The sequence below is a fragment of the Chrysochloris asiatica genome, unplaced genomic scaffold, assembly GCF_000296735.1.
Source record: "Chrysochloris asiatica unplaced genomic scaffold, ChrAsi1.0 scaffold00057, whole genome shotgun sequence".
In the NCBI taxonomy this organism is placed as follows: Eukaryota; Metazoa; Chordata; class Mammalia; order Afrosoricida; family Chrysochloridae; genus Chrysochloris; species Chrysochloris asiatica.
The window spans coordinates 4,106,491-4,122,140 of record NW_006408575.1 but is presented as its reverse complement, the minus strand read 5'-3'; the positions used below and the strand labels follow the sequence as shown (position 1 = coordinate 4,122,140).

The 15,650-nt window shown below is 45.0% G+C and overlaps 1 protein-coding gene across 1 annotated transcript in view; it reads right to left on the bottom strand.

Moving 5' to 3' along the window:
- Positions 1–3,714: 3,714 nt before the first annotated feature.
- Positions 3,715–15,650, bottom strand: part of MYOZ3 (myozenin 3) — a 35,023-nt gene continuing 23,087 nt past the window's right edge. Inside the window, exons 3-7 of the mRNA XM_006863943.1 lie at positions 11,339–11,493; positions 10,313–10,378; positions 10,082–10,220; positions 9,557–9,719; positions 3,715–3,883 (exon numbers count right to left, since the gene is read on the bottom strand). Of these exons, the coding sequence (XP_006864005.1) occupies positions 3,715–3,883; positions 9,557–9,719; positions 10,082–10,220; positions 10,313–10,378; positions 11,339–11,493 (692 nt within the window). The remainder of the gene's footprint in view (positions 3,884–9,556; positions 9,720–10,081; positions 10,221–10,312; positions 10,379–11,338; positions 11,494–15,650) is intronic.

Sequence of the window (15,650 nt, the reverse complement as noted above, 5' to 3'; positions counted from 1 at the left end):
AAAAAAATTAAAAGCCATAATCCAGTATATATTGTGGTATAGAATAGGTACTCAATTGTTGTGTTGTTAGGGACCATTGAGTTGATTCCGACTCATAGTCACCCTATCTATGCATAACAAGGAAACACTGCCTGTTTCTGCACCATCCTCACAATTGGTATGTGAAGCCTATTGCAGTTATCAGTCCATAGCATTGGGGGCAGCAGGGGAAGGGGAGTGTCTTCCTATTTTTGCTGACCCTCCACTTTACCAAGCATGATGTCCTGCTACAGGGACTGCTCCTCCTGATAAAATGCCCAAAGTACGAGAGACAATCTCACTCTCCCAGCTTCTAAGAAGCATTCTGGCTGTACTTCTAACATTTGTTTGCTCTGGCAGTCTATGGTACTTTCAATATTATTCTCCAACACCATCATTCAAATACATTGAATTATGTATTTTAATTCTTCTGCAGTGATCCTTACTCATTGTCCAACTTTTACATGCCTTTGAGGCTATTGAAAATACCGTGGCTTGGGTCATGTGTGCCTTAGTCCTCAAACTGACATCTTTGCTCTTGAACACTTTAAAGAGGTCTTGTGCAGCAGATTTGCCTAATGCATTATGTCTCATTTCTTGGCTGCTGCTTCCATGAGTGTTGATTGTGGATCCAAACAAAATTAAGTCTTTGACAACTTCAGTCTTTTCTCCTTTTATCATGATGTTATTTTTATTGGTACAGTTGTGAGAATTTTTTTCTTTATATTGAGGTTTAATCCATACTGAAGGCTATGATCTTTGATATTCAAAGTATTTCAAAGCCTCTTTCAACAGACCTAGTTGATTGTAGTTGGTTCCTGTGTATTCATTGCATCTGGTGAAGTCTACATTGCTGTTAATGTTGTCATTAAAATTATTTGTGATGAATAAGTCGTTGATCTTGCAAAATTTTATCATGCAATTTTCAGCATTTTTTCTATCACCAAGGCCATATTTTCCAACAATCTGATCCTTCCTCTGTTTCCAATTATCACATTCTTATCACCAGTCACTTACAATGCTCCTTTGGGTTGCACGTTTGATCAATTTCAAACTGCAGAAGTAGGTAAACATCTCCCATTTCTTCATCATTGGCATTGGTAAATTTCAATACTCTTTTTAAAGATGAATGTGATACTTCCTTTTCATTTTGTTATTCTTGGTATATGATTGTACCAATCCATTTCAACTCACTAATGCCAAAGATCTCCATCTTTATGCATTCCACTTCATTTTTTATTTATGATATTCCTAGATATACTTCATACATTCCACGTTCTGATTATTAATGCATGCTTGTGGCTTTTTCTCGTTTTGAGGCATGTCACATCAGCAAATGAAGGACCTGAAAGCTTTATTCCATTCATATTAAGGTCAACTCTACTTTGAGGTGGTGCTATAGGATAAGCACTGGACTGCTAACCAAAAGGTCAACTCTTCAAATCCACCAGTTGCTCCTCAGAAACCCTATACAGGATCACTATGAGTCAGAACTGACTTGATGGCACTTAACTATGTTGAGAAAGCAACTCTTCCCGAGTCGTATTTTGAGTGCCTTCCAACCTTGCAGCTTTTTATCAGACAATGTTCTGCTATTCATAAGGTTGTTGTTGTTAAGTGCCATTGAGTTGGTTCCGACTCAGCAACCCTGTTTAGGGTTTCCTATGAGCCACTGGTGAGTTTGAACCACCGACCTTGTGGTTCAAACTGATCTTGAGGTCGAGTGCTTATCCTATGGCATCACACCAGGACTAGTGGCTAATCTCTCGAAGTGGACTGTCTATACCTTCTTCCTAGTCTGTCTTAGTTTGGAAGCTCTGCTGAAATCTGTCCACCATAGGTGACCTTGCTGATACTTGAAATACCGGAGACATAACTCCCAGCATCACAACACACATCACCATTTTTGACAGTCAAGTTGTCAACAATGAAGTGCCTGTATAAATGGGGCTGGTTCTAGGCTCTCTATTCTGTTCCATTGTATCTGTTGGTTGGTCTTCATCAAGCACCACATTGGTTTTTTTTGTTGTTACAATTTACTTTTTGTTACTGTTGTTGAGAATATACACAGCAAAAGAAATCCAACAATTTCTTCCTGTGTAATTCCAGGACACCGAGCCACGTTATTCTGATAATGTATGTCTTGAAGTCAGGGAGTGAACGTTTTCTGCCACTGTCTTTCTTGTACAGATTGCTTTGGATTTTCTAGGTTCTTTGCATTTCCATATATATGCTAAACTCAACTTGTCATTTTCTGATAGGACTATGATTAGAATTGTCCCTGTAGTTCAATTTGTATAGAATTGACATGGTAACAATATTGAATCTTTCCATCTATGAGAATGGTGTATCTCTCCATTTATTAAGGAGAGTGCTCAGCCTCACAGCACTTTGGTCCTTGATTGCCAATTAGCATGCTCTAGGGAATTTTGGTGTGGCGCTGTAAGTTAATGCGCCAGACTGCAAAGCCATTTGAACTACAAGCTTGGTGGTTCAAGCTCACCAGTCGCTCCTTGGAAACCCTATGCAGGGTAGCTATGGGTCAGAACTGACTTGACGGTACTTAGCAACAACAAGGGAATTTTAGGGTGACTTACTGATTTATAGGAGTCCTGGTATGGTGTTATAGGATAAGCAATGGTTCGAGCCCACAAGCTGCTCCTTGGAAACCATACACAGGGTTGCTATGAGTCGGTGCCAATTCGACAGCACTTAAACAACAGCAACAGTGCTTTATAAATATGTCTTCCCAAATGTCTTTCCCTCCTCTAGGTGAAAAGTGAGGTTATTCACCAGCACCCACTCCACAGGTTCAGCAAAGGGTCTAGCAAACTGTAGGTGATGAATGTTGAGAGCATGAAGAGATGGCTGGAGACCAACTGCATCTTAGTAAAAAGAAAGACATTCTAACGATCAGCATTAGTTAATAAGCCCTGGTGTTGCAGCTGTTAAGCACTTGGCTGCTAACCAAAAGATTGCCTGTTTGAACCCACCCAACAGCTAGCTCTGTGGGAGAGAAGACCTAGCAATTGGCTCCCATGGAGATTACAGCCTAGCAGTATTTCCCCAAGGATGCAGTTCAGAAAGGTTAGGGAAGAAGGAGGAACAGAAATGGGGAACACAGGGAGGAAGTGGGACAAGGGATGTTACATTGCAATCAATGATTTAAAATGAGTGTGAATTGTTGGATAGGGAACTGATGTGTTCTGTAAACCTTCACTCAATTCACAATAAAAAGTTAAAAAAAAATAAAATGATAGCCTAGGAAACCCTAGTAGTGAGTTCTACTCAGTCACAAGGGGTTGCTGTGAGCAGAAACAAACCCAACCCACAGAAGTAACATCAAAGCTGTCAGAGTACAAGGTGGAGTACTAAGGTGGGAAGGAGTTGGGACACGGAGGTGGATTCCATCCGTGATGAGGACTCCTACAGGTATCAATCATGGACAAGTTGCAATGGAATCACATAGCAGAGTTGCTTACTAACAAAAAAGCCCTAACTAGGAGATTCTGAAGCTGTCAGCTCAGGCATATGAAACAACATCCCCAGGGGATTTTGAAGCAGAACCATTTTGGGGTGACTGATGAAGTGTGTGACCTTAGATGCCACTTGCAATAAGGCTTTGTGTGTCCACTAGTCTGAGCTCCAGGTGTTACCCGAACCCCAAGGTTGGGGAGTTGAAGATTCTAGCTGGGTCTACAGCTCCTCGGACTCTGGGAGGTGGCGAACCCAGCCCTGTGCCACTCTGTTGAAGTTGGGTCTTCGACGGAGGAGTTCCAAACCACTGATGAGCTCTGGGGCAAAGGGCATGCCAGCACTGGAAGCAATCTCCCCAGCAAGGGGTCCTCCAAATGGCACTGGGGTCCTGGGGAAAGAAAAGCGTCAAGGAGGGTGGGCTGCTGGTTGAACTTCCTTGGACAGGTTTCTCTCTTTCTGCCCATTCTCGAGACTGCCACTAGAGGGGGCAGTGTATTGCTCAGGAAGGATACTGAAGTCTTAAATTTAGAACTGACTTGTCCTAGGATAAACATTAAAACCTCCGAAAACCCAGTGCTGTGGAATCAATTCTTACTCACAGTGACCCTGTAGTCCACAGCAGTACTGCTCCATAGGGTCTCCACAGCTACAAATCTTTGCAGGAGTAGACAGCCTCCTCTTTATCCCGAAGAGTGACTAGTGAGTTTGAACCACCGACCTTGTGGTTAGCAGCCCAGTGCTTAAGCCACAGTACCACCAAGGCTCCTTCAAGCTAAACTCTAGGCCTCTCTTAAGTACACCCAAGAAGGGTAGAGTTGGAATTCGAGCATTTCTTCCTCTTATCAACTCCTCTTTGAACACCACACCCACAAAAGGGAGAGAGGAACAGGGAGGAAGAGCCTTGAAATCGGGAAGGAAAATGACAAAAGGACACATCATTTCTCACCCACAGTGGTGGTGGTTATGTGCTGTGGAGTCGGTTCCGACTCATAGCGACCCTGTACAGGGTTTCCAAGGCTGTGTATCTTTACGGGAGCAGAACGCCTCATCTTTCTCCCGCGGAACAGTTGGTAGTTTCGAACTGCTGACCTTGCGGTTCACAGCCTGATTCATAACCACTACGCTACCAGAACTCCTTTTCTCACCCATGAGACTTGCAAAATGAAATAATTTGAGAGTAGGGCAAATCTGGAGTCCTGGTGTGGCACTGTGGTCGATGTGCTGGGCCGAAATGTCAGTTTGATCCACTAGGCTGGCAGTTCAAGCTCACCAGCCGCTCCTTGGAACTCATATACAGGGTTGCTATGAGTTGGGACCAACTCGATGGCACTTAACAACAACAGGGAGAATTTGGAGTCCTGGTGTGGCACTGCAGGATAAGCACTTGGCTAGTAATCATAAGGCCTATGGTTCAAGCCCACCAGTCACTCCTTAGAAACCCTATAGAGGGTCGCTGGGAGTCAGAACTGACTCAGTGGCACTTAACAACAGGGGCAAATTTGGTAAGATGGTGGGGAATAAAGTTTCACATGTATGCTGCTACTTGGAGGGCAAATCAACGTTGCTACCTTAGAGGTAGAAAGCAGTCATAACTCAGTGGTGGAACTCTCAGAGGTCTGGGTTTAATTCCCAGTCAGTGCACTTGAAGCGCAGCCACTACCGTCTGGCAGAGGAGGCTTGTGTGATGTTGTAGGACTGAACAGGTTTCAGCGAAGTAGCTATCCTAAGATGAACAAGGAAGAAAGGCCTGGTGAGCTACTTCCAAAATCAGCTAATGGATAACAATAGTCTGGTTTATGTTGGGCAGGAGGTCGCCATGAGTTGGGAGTTGACTGGATAGTGTGTGCTGCCAAGTCAGTTTCCACTGTTGGTGACCCTGTATAGGGTTTCTGAGAACGGCTAGTGGGTTTGAACTGCTGACTTTGCAGTTAAGCAGTCTAGTACTGATCCTACAGTGCCACAGTAGGGCCCAACAACAACCTTGGAAGACTTTTTGATCTGAAAATGTGTAAAGCATTGGCCCATATGCACAAAGAGGCCAGTGTGAGGCCTGAATTAATGAAGAACTAGGAACACCTTAGTGCCTATCAGTGGAGGAATGGACAAACAAATGAAGACTACTCACATGACAGAACTAAAACAATCCGTATAAAGTACGGTAGATGTCAATAACATCGTGTTGAATGGAAAAGAACAATTTGCAGATTGAAATGCAAAGTTTTAAAATACACACAGCCACACAAACAAAACCATGTCCCCTACAAGTATGTTGTTGTTATTAAGTGCTGTAGAGTTGGTTCCAACCCATAGCGACCCTATATAGGGTTTCTGAGGAGCAGGTGGTAAGCTTGAACCACCGACCTTGCAGTTCAAACAGCTTTGCAATCTGGCGCATTAACCCACAGCGCCACACCTGGACTCTCTACAGGTATGTAGCTGTTCGAAAATTTTATATGAAAAAATTTTAAATCAACCATGCCAACCCAACAACAGTGTGACCTTTGGGGAGAGAACTAGGAGTGGAAGACAATGGCAAGAGGCCCTAGTTTTATCTGTAATTGTCTCTTTTTTATATATGAAATTGCTTTAAAAGAAACTTTTTTTTAAAAAAAAAAATCCTTTTAAGAATAAAAAGGAGCCCTACATGTAGTGTTTGCTCCATAGTCTGGGACCAGTGGGGAGAGGAAAGTGCTCACCCCTGGGCAGAAAGGCAAACCATGGGTCAGTGCCTGGGGTCCAGGAGGAAAGTTTTCTGCCTGGACCACCGCAGCTTTGGCAATAACAGCCAGGCCCCACGAGCAGGTTGGGAAGGTTCCAAGCTGAGCAGGCCTCAAGTTCGGCCCTTGACTGAGAGCCCAGAGCCCTGAGTCTGACACAAGCTTGACCACCAACACTGCCATTCTTCTTCTCTGTGCTTATTTGCCCCTTCTGTCCCCAAAGAGGGTTGGGTTGTGGCCTGCCTAAGACACTCTCAGAGAATGTGCCTCAGCCTGTCATGCAAGGGTGGAGGTTGGGACCCAAACTGGCTAGCTTGGAAGCTGCCTGCCAGGAATGAAAGTCTTCTGGGGGTTTTAATAACTGGGAGGAGTGAGAAGTCAGTGCTGCCTGGATGGCAACAACTCCAAGGTCTGCCATGGCTCGTGGCTTGAACAACATCCATTGATGCAATTCTTCCCTGGCCATTCAGCTGTTTGTGGCTAAGCACATCTCTCCGGAGCCATTCTACCTCAAGGCTGACCAGTCCCAGGTCCTCAGCCCTGCCTCATGTGGCCTGGTCTCCAGACCTAGCCAGGTCCTGGTGCCTAGCCTTCTGACAGACATGGTCTCCATGTGTGGCCTGAGCAGGTGCCAGAAGAGCTGGACTGGGACCTCCTCTCTGTGGACCCTCCTCCTCCTCACTTAATGCAGCCCAAGCCAGCGGAACATATCCAGAAATAGCATCAGGCCAAGAAAGCCAATTGCTGTTGAAATATATCTCCCGCCCTAAGGCCTTTCTCTAGCGCCAAGTCTTCTCGATGTTCTTATGGCTTGTTTTAGGGCCCAGAGATAGAACGCTAAGTTTACCCCTTCCAAATTCTGCCCTGGTAGTTTTCTCATGATTTCAGCCTGCAAATAAGAGTAATAATAATTTACCATCTGTCATTGAGTCGATTTTGACTCTTGGTGATCCCACGTATTGCAGAGTAGAACTGTGCGCCATCAGGCTTTTAAGTTTGTGACTTTCTAAAAGTAAATCACCAGACCTTCCTTCTCTTCCTGAGTGGGTTCAAATCATCAACAATTAGTCTAGTTATGAGCACTTACCCATATACACTACCCAGGGATTACAATAATAATAATAATAGCTAACACCCTTGGAAACCCTGTACAGGGTCGCTATGGGTCGGAACGGACTCGGTGGCACTTCACAACAACAACAACAATTCTTTATTGTAAGGTGCTCTGGTTGCATAGTGGTTACAAATCGGGCTGTAAATCTCAAAGTCAGCAGTTCAAAACTACCAGCTGTTCCGTGGGAGACAGATGAGGCTTTCTGCTCCCGTAAAGCCTTGGAAACCCTGTACAGGGTTTGAGTTGGAACCAACTCCAGGGCACATCACACCACCACCACCATTCTTTATTTGTTGTTGTTTATTGTTAAGTACCGTTACTTTGGTTCTGATTCATGGCGACTTGTGTATGGATTCTGAGGAGTAACTGGTGGATTTGAACTACCGAACTTGCAGTTAACAGTCCAGTGCTTATCCTACAGCACCACACAAGGACCCCATTTGTTTATTGAAAGTTTATTACTTGCTAGAAACTTTGACTGTGGTTTCTCATGTCATCCTCATAACAATCCTATAAAATAACTACGATAAAATAACTAGCCTCAGTTTTGGGGTAAGGAAATGGAGGCTCAGAGAAGTTAAGACGCTTGCCCAAGGTCACACAGCCGGACGAGGAGTTTGCATTTGAGCCCAGATTGAGGGTCCAAGCTCTAAACCATTCCATGGCACTGTCACCTCTGGCAGCCAGCATGCTACTGTCACTCCCCTTTTGGGGTAGCCTGAAAGTTACCCTCTAGGCCTCTTCTAAAGGAGATTTGCTGGTGAACTGGTTAAGCGCTTTGCTGCTAACTGAATGATGAGTGTTTAAACCCACCAGCAGTTCTGCAAGAAGAAAGACCTGGTGATCTACTCTCATAAAGATCACAGCCGAGGAAGCCCTGGGGGCAGTTCTACTGACATATGGGGCACGATGAATGAGAATTGATTCTACAGCAACCAACAAGAACAGGTCTCTTCCAAACCACTGATGATAGGGAGGAAAAGGCTGTGCACCTAGCACTGATGAGATGAGGGCCCCCACCCAAGGAAGAACGTACACCTGATGTTCATCAGAGAGGCGGCGCACAGCCATTATGCAGAACAAGAAACTGGGCCCAGAGTTAGGCAAACCCAGGCTTGAATCCAAGCCCTGCTGCTGTTTCCTTGCTTTATGACTTTGGGCAGTCGTTTGATATGTCTGAGCCTCAGTATTGTCATCTGTAGAACAGGCCAGTTGTAGTATGTGTCCTACCCTAATACGGCAAAGATCCAATAATATTGTGGCACGTTCATCCACTTAGTCCAAGTATATTTATTGGACTATATCAATAAATAAGGAGCTCTAGTAGCGTAGTAGTTACGAATCGGGCTGCGAACCTTAAGGTCAGCGGTTCGAAACTACCAGCTGCTCCGCGGGAGAAAGATGAGGCTTTCTACTCCCATAAAGATTTACACCCTCGGAAACCCTGTACAGGGTCGCTATGGGTCGGAACCAACTCGACGGCACTTAACAACAACAACAACAACTCAATAAATGCATATAAAGTACATTTACTGAGTAGAATAAATGCATATGTATGGGGCATACATTTATTGAGTTGTTAAGAGTTCTGGTGTGACATTGTAGAATAAGCACTGGACTGCTAACAACAAGGGTGGTGGTTCAAACCCACCAGTCACTGCTCAGAAACCCTATACAGGGTTGCTATGGGTGGGCTGCACATTAAATATACATAAAATGTACATTGATACACAGTTGTTGAACAAACGTATATACACTTTATATACATTTATTGAGTTGTTGTTGCTAAGAGTTCTGGTGTGTCATTGTAGAGTAAGCACTGGACTGCTAACAACAAGGTCAGTGGTTCAAACCCACCAGTCACTCCTCAGAAACCCTATACATGGTCACTATCGGTGGGTATACATGAAATGTATATGCAGTGTATACTGATATACAGCTGTTGAATAAATGTATATACACTTTAATATACTTTTATTCAAGAACCGAATAAATGTACATAAAATGCCAGCACCGGACTGCGAACTACAAGTTCCGCAGTTCAAACCCACCAGCTGCTATGTAAAAGAAATTTGAGGTTTTCTGCTCTCAGAAACCACATACAGGGTTGCTATGAGTTGGGACCGACTCAACGGCACTTAACAACAACAGGACAGAGATTGGCATGTAGAAACGTGCGTACACGTACGTAGGTTGCTGTTGTGGTACCCACGAGCCCGCTCCGCCTTACTTGTTGAAACTGCGGTAGTCTGTGGGGACAGGAGTTGGCCTGAGGCCGCTGTGATGGTAATTCCGGTAGCTGATGAACTCCTGCCAGGGGCAGCGGTAACCCTTTGGGATGGCTGTGTGGTTGAACTTCTCGGGTGGGACTCCCTTCAGGGGCTCCGTATAGCCTGCGGGTAGAGCCGGCGAGTCGGAAGCTGGCGGGAGGGTAGTCCTGCTCCATTCTTCCCCAGACCCCAATCCCGAACTAGCAGCGGTGAGTAGGGTATGTGATGCCAACGTTGCCCAGCAAAGGGGACCCTTACCCATCCCAGGAAACTGGAGGACTAGGACAGAGGAGCTAGAAGTTCTAGGCGCGGGTTCCTGTCTTAGGAACTTTAGACGTGTCACTGTGTGACTTTAGACGTGTCACTGAACCTCTCTGGGCTTCCGTGTTCCGGACAAGATGGTGGACTAGACGCTCTCTGGACTAACTTCTTGCCCGGACATTCAGGGTCCCGGCTCCCAGCCAGGACCCGGGAAAGCTACTCACCTGGCGCCAAGGCGCTGGGGGTGCGGGCGCGCTCCACTGGGGCGGCTTGGGAGTGGGCGTCCTCAGAGCCGCCAGGCCCGGGCGGGAAGATGTTGAGTTCCGAATGAAAATTCTCCTGACCCTCGGGGCCGTTGACAGCCTGGGCACAGGGGTGGGCGCTCAGAGGCAGCAGGTGGCAGCATCCGAGCTTCCCTGGCCCCTTCCTTCCACCTCCCCCGCCCGTGGCCCTACCTCGGATCTCACTGACCCTGGCTCCGCCGTTCTGGTCACTTGCCCCTTAGCGCTTCCGGCCACGATCTGTGGGGGCAAAAACACCACAGGGTAGTTCAGTGGAGCAGGGGCCACAGTTCTCCCCACCACAAAACACGGGGGCCCTTCGTGGGAAAATACTATTATCTTTTCATTCTGTTTTTCTATGAACATTTTGAAGCCCCCCTCATACGGACATAATCTTACCCGCTACCTTTTGGGAAATGTGGAAGAGTGGCTAATAGTGCAGAGCTAAACCCAGCACCTGGGCAGAGGAAGACTCCAAGTTACTATTGTAATATTGTCCCTGGGCAAGAAAGCCTCAGTTTTCTTCTCTACAAAACGGGGATGATGATAATCTCTCCTTCAAAGAGTTCTGCCAGCAGCATTAAATGAGGTGACAGCAGTGTTCTGCACGTAGCAAAGACAGGTACATGTTACCTTTGTTATTCTTCCACATCACCCCCTCTGCCTCCTGTCCAACCCAGACGTGGAGTGGAGTAGGTTGGCTGGAATGTCCCTGACTTCATACAAAGAACCTGAAACTGCCTACTGCCTTTCTGAGGATTGGGCCTAAATCATTCTTGTCTTCTTTCTCCACCAACAGACAGGCATATAGCCTTTTCCTTTTTCCAGAAAGGAAGAAAAGAAAAAGGCATTCTGTGTTTCTCATCTTAGATTGAGCCCAAGTCTCATCTAAATCCAGATCCAACCCAAAGCATGTAACTAACTATTCTAAAGTAGTTTTTGCAGAAGCCAGAGCCCCTTCACTCGGAGCTCACCCACCAAATCCACCTAATGTTGTATACCTGGGCAAAGAGGCCTACACATGATCTCAGCAAGACAAGGGCTCAGTCTGATAAGACTGTCAGAGCTGGAGCTTGAGGTACTTGCGGAGCTGGGGGAGGGGAGTGCAAAGATCCATCTGGCTCACGGTGTAGCTTTAGACTAACCATAGGCCCTCTCTAGACATCAGTTTCTCTGTGATCACAGAGGGGGCCTACTCACTGCCCGTTGGTTGGCTGCAAGCTCAAAGGTGAACCTTTGCACACGGCGCTGCCTCTGCTGAAAGAGGAGGGAGCCCCGGTTGTTGTGAAGTGACAGCTCCTCCATCATCAGGTCTTGAGGCACACTCAGCTTCTTGCCCAGGTTCAAGGAAGGGACTGCCAGGAGAGGTGAGAACAGGCTCTTAGCACCCAGCCCTGTAGAAACTCCCGCATGCACACAACCACTAAAGTACTGCCTCAGTCACTGCACGCTATGTGGGGAAATGCTGCTTTATCCCCACACTTCTCACCAACACTGGGTATCATTGTTCTTGAAATCTTTGCCCACTTGATAGGCAGAGAAGACACCTTGGCATTTAAGAAATTTGCACGTGTCTGATGCTCAGTAAAACTGAGCACTGTTTCAGAAGTTCAGTGGCCATCTGTGTGCATTCTGTGAATTTCCTGGGTGTTTTTTTCCCCCACTGGTGGAGGCAGTGAGAAATGATCAGATTCTTGATATGTTTTAAAGTAAGTCATGGGACTGGCATATGACAGAGAGAGGAGTGGTGGATGGCTGCAAGGTTGCTGGTATGAGTCTTTGGAGAGATGGAGCAACCAACCATTCACTGAGATGGAAAAGACTGGGGGAGGGGGCAGTGGAGGGAACAGGTTTTGAGGAAGCTCTGGAGTTCTGTTTTAGGCATGTGTTCTTTTCATTTAAAAATAACCTTTTATTGTCATATAAAAGCATATGTGTACAATGAAGAAAGAATGAATGAAGATAAGAGAAAAAGTACCATTGTCCGTTACCCAGACACTGCTATTATTCATACTTTAGTATATATTCTGTTATGTCTTTTTAAAACAGTCCTGGTGTGGCACTGTAGGATAAGCACTGGCCTGCTGCTAACTGCATGGTTAGTGGTTCAAACTCATCGGCCGCTCTGTGAAAGCCATATACAGGAGTGATATGACTCAATGACACTTAACTACAACATACATTCACATGAGTTTTTAACCAAAATGAAATCATAGCATATATGATTAACTGTTGGGAGCAGCTGAGCCAAAGGTCCCTGACTTGGGGGTAATTTAACCGAAGGATTGCAACTGAACAGTTGTGGTCCAGAAACTCGGACTACTTCCTAGTCAAAGTTCCTGCCCCTCTCCCCTACCCCCAAGAAAGCCTCATGGGTCTGGAAACTTGCAAGGTCTTTCCTTGTATTTAGCTATGTCCTTCAGCTCAGCCTGCACAACATTCTAGCCGCCCTATATCTCTGTTTCCCTAGCAACTACATTCCTTATCAAAGTCCGCTTACTGCATGCATCAAAACACCAGATGTTATTCTTTTCCCTCCCCCAAGCACCTCCCCTTGAGCTGTGTATTAAATAAACTAGCTGCCTTGGTCAGTGTCACAGTATCTACATCAGAGTGATCCCAACTATTTTATATTTCAAATGTGTCTTGTGTCTTTCTTTATTTCTCATCTCCCGTTGTCCCTACTCGGGTTTAACTTCTCCATGTGGGTTGCAGAGATAAGCCAATTGTCGGATGTGGCAGTTAGACCCAGTTGTGTTGGTTCCAGCAATTTGTAACTTGCTTTCCTCAATAAATGATCTCCACCTCTTCAAGTGAACAAATTTTTATTTTGTCTAATAGCTATGGTCCAGGTGTGGCACTGTAGGATAAACAAATAGACTGCTAACCACAAGAAATTTGGAAGACAACCATCTGGCCAACTGATTGGAAGAGATCCATATTTGTGCCCATTCCAAAGAGAGGTGACCCAACTGAATGCAGAAATCATCGGACAATCTCTTTGATATCTCAAGCGAGTAAAGTTTTGCTAAAGGTAATACAGAAACGGCTACAATCATACATTGACAGAGAACTTCCAGAGGTTCAAGCTGGATTCAGAAGAGGCCGGGGAATGAGAGATATCATTGCTGATGTCCGGTGGATCTTGGCTGAAAGCAGAGACTATCAGAAAGATGTTTACCTATGCTTTATTGACTATGCAAAGGTTTTTCATTGTGTGGATCATGACAAGCTATGGACAACATTGAGAAGTATGAGTATTCCAGAACACTTAATTGTACTTCTGAGGAATCTGTACCTGGACCAAGAAGCAGTTGTTCGAACAGAGCATGGGAACACTGAATGTTTTAAAATTGGGAAAGGTATGTGACAAGGTTGTGTTCTTTCACCATACTTATTCAACCTGTATGCTGAGCAAATAATACGAGAAGCTGGGTTCTGTAAAGAAAAACGTGGTGTCAGGATTGGAGGAAGACTCATTAACAACCTGCGATATGCAGATGATACAACTTTGCTTGCTGAAAGTAAAGAGGACTTAAAACATTTACTGATGAAGATCAAAGAGCACAGCCTTCGGTATGGATTGCATCTCAATGTAAAGAAAACAAAAATCCTCACCACTGGACCAATAAACAACATTCTTATCAATGGAGGAAAGATTGAAGTTGTCAAGGACTTCATTCTTCATGTATCAACTATCAACACTCATGGAAGCAGCAGTCAAGAGATCAGATGACATATTGCACTGGGCAAATCTGCTGCTCAGGAACTTTTTAAAGTGTTGAAGAGCAGAGATGTCAGCTTGAGGACTAAGGTGCACCTGACCCAAGCCATGGTATTTTCAATAACCTCATATGGATGTGAAAGCTGGACAGTGAATAAGGAAGACTGTAGAAGAATTGATGCCTTTGAGTTGTGGTGTTGGAGGAGAATACTAAAAGTGCCATGGGCTGCCAAAAGAACCAATAGATCTATTTTGGAAGAAGTGCAGCCAGAGTGCTCCTTGGAGGCCAGGATGGCTAAGCTTTGTCTCTCATACTTTGGACATACTTTCAGGAGAGAACAGCCGCTGGAGAAGGATGTCATGCTGGGTAAGATGGAGGGTCAGAGAAAAAGAGGAAGACCCCCAACGAGATGGATCAGCCAGGTGGCATCATTGATGGCATCAAGTGTGGCAGCGGTGGTGGGGTTGGCCCAGGATCGGACATTGTTCCGTTCTGCTGTGCATGGAGTCGCCATGAGTTGGTTCCGACTCGATGGCACCTGACAACAACAACAACAACCACAAGGTTGGTAGTTCAAACCTACAAGTTGTTGCTTGGAAGTCCTATCCAGGGTTGGCGATGAGTCAGAATCAACTTAATGGCAACAAAAATGGGTACCGTTGCAAAGAATGAGAATTCCAAAACACTTAATTGTGCTCATGTGGAACCTGTACATAGACCAAGAGGTAGTCTTTTGAACAGAACAAGGGGATACTGAATAGTTTAAAATCAAGAAAAGTGTGTGTCATGGTTGTATCATTTCACCATATTTATTTCAACTGTGTGCTGAGCGAACAATCTAAGAAGCTGTACTATATATGAAGAACAATGTGGCATCAAGATTGGAGGAAGGCTCATTAGCAACCTGCAATATGCAGATGACATACCCTTACTTGCTGAAAGCTAAGAAGACTTGAAGCACTTATTGATGAAGATAAAAAATGACAGCCTTCGGTATAGATTACACCTCAATATAAAGATAATGAAAATCCTCACAACTGGACCAATAAACAACATTATGATAAATGGAGAAAAGATTCAAGTTGTTAAGGATTTCATTTACCTTGCTTCTACAATCAATGCTCATGGAATCAGCAGTCAAGAAATCAAATGACATATTGCATTGGGCAAATCTGTTGCAAGAGACCTGTTTATAGTATTAAAGAACACAGATGTCACTTTAAGGATTAAAGTATGCCTGAGCCAATCCACAGTATTTTCAGTCACCTCATAGGCATGTGAAAGCTGGATAATGAATAAGGAAAACCAGAGAAGAGTCGATACATTTGAATTATGGTGTTGGTGAAAAATATTGAAATTACCATGGACAGCCAGATGAACAAACAAATCTGTCTTGAAATGAAGTACAGATAATAAGACTTCGGGCATATTAGCAGGAGGGATCAGTCCCTGGAGAAGGAGATCATACTTGGTAAAGTGGAGGGGCAACATAAAAGAGGAAGACCCTCAATGAGATGGATTGGCACAGTGGCAGCAACACTGTAACATAGGAATGATTGTGAAGAGTGACTGGTGAGCTTGAACCACTGACCTTGCAGTTCAAACCAACTTTGCAGTCCAGTGCATTAACCCATAGTGCCATACCAGGACTCCCCTTGGGTGGTGCAAATGGTTAACATGTTCAGCTGCTAACTAAAAGGTTGGAGGTTTCAGTTCACTCAGAAATACCTCTTAAGATAGGCCTGGTGGTTCACTTGTGAAAAACCCGCCATTAAAAACCTTATGGT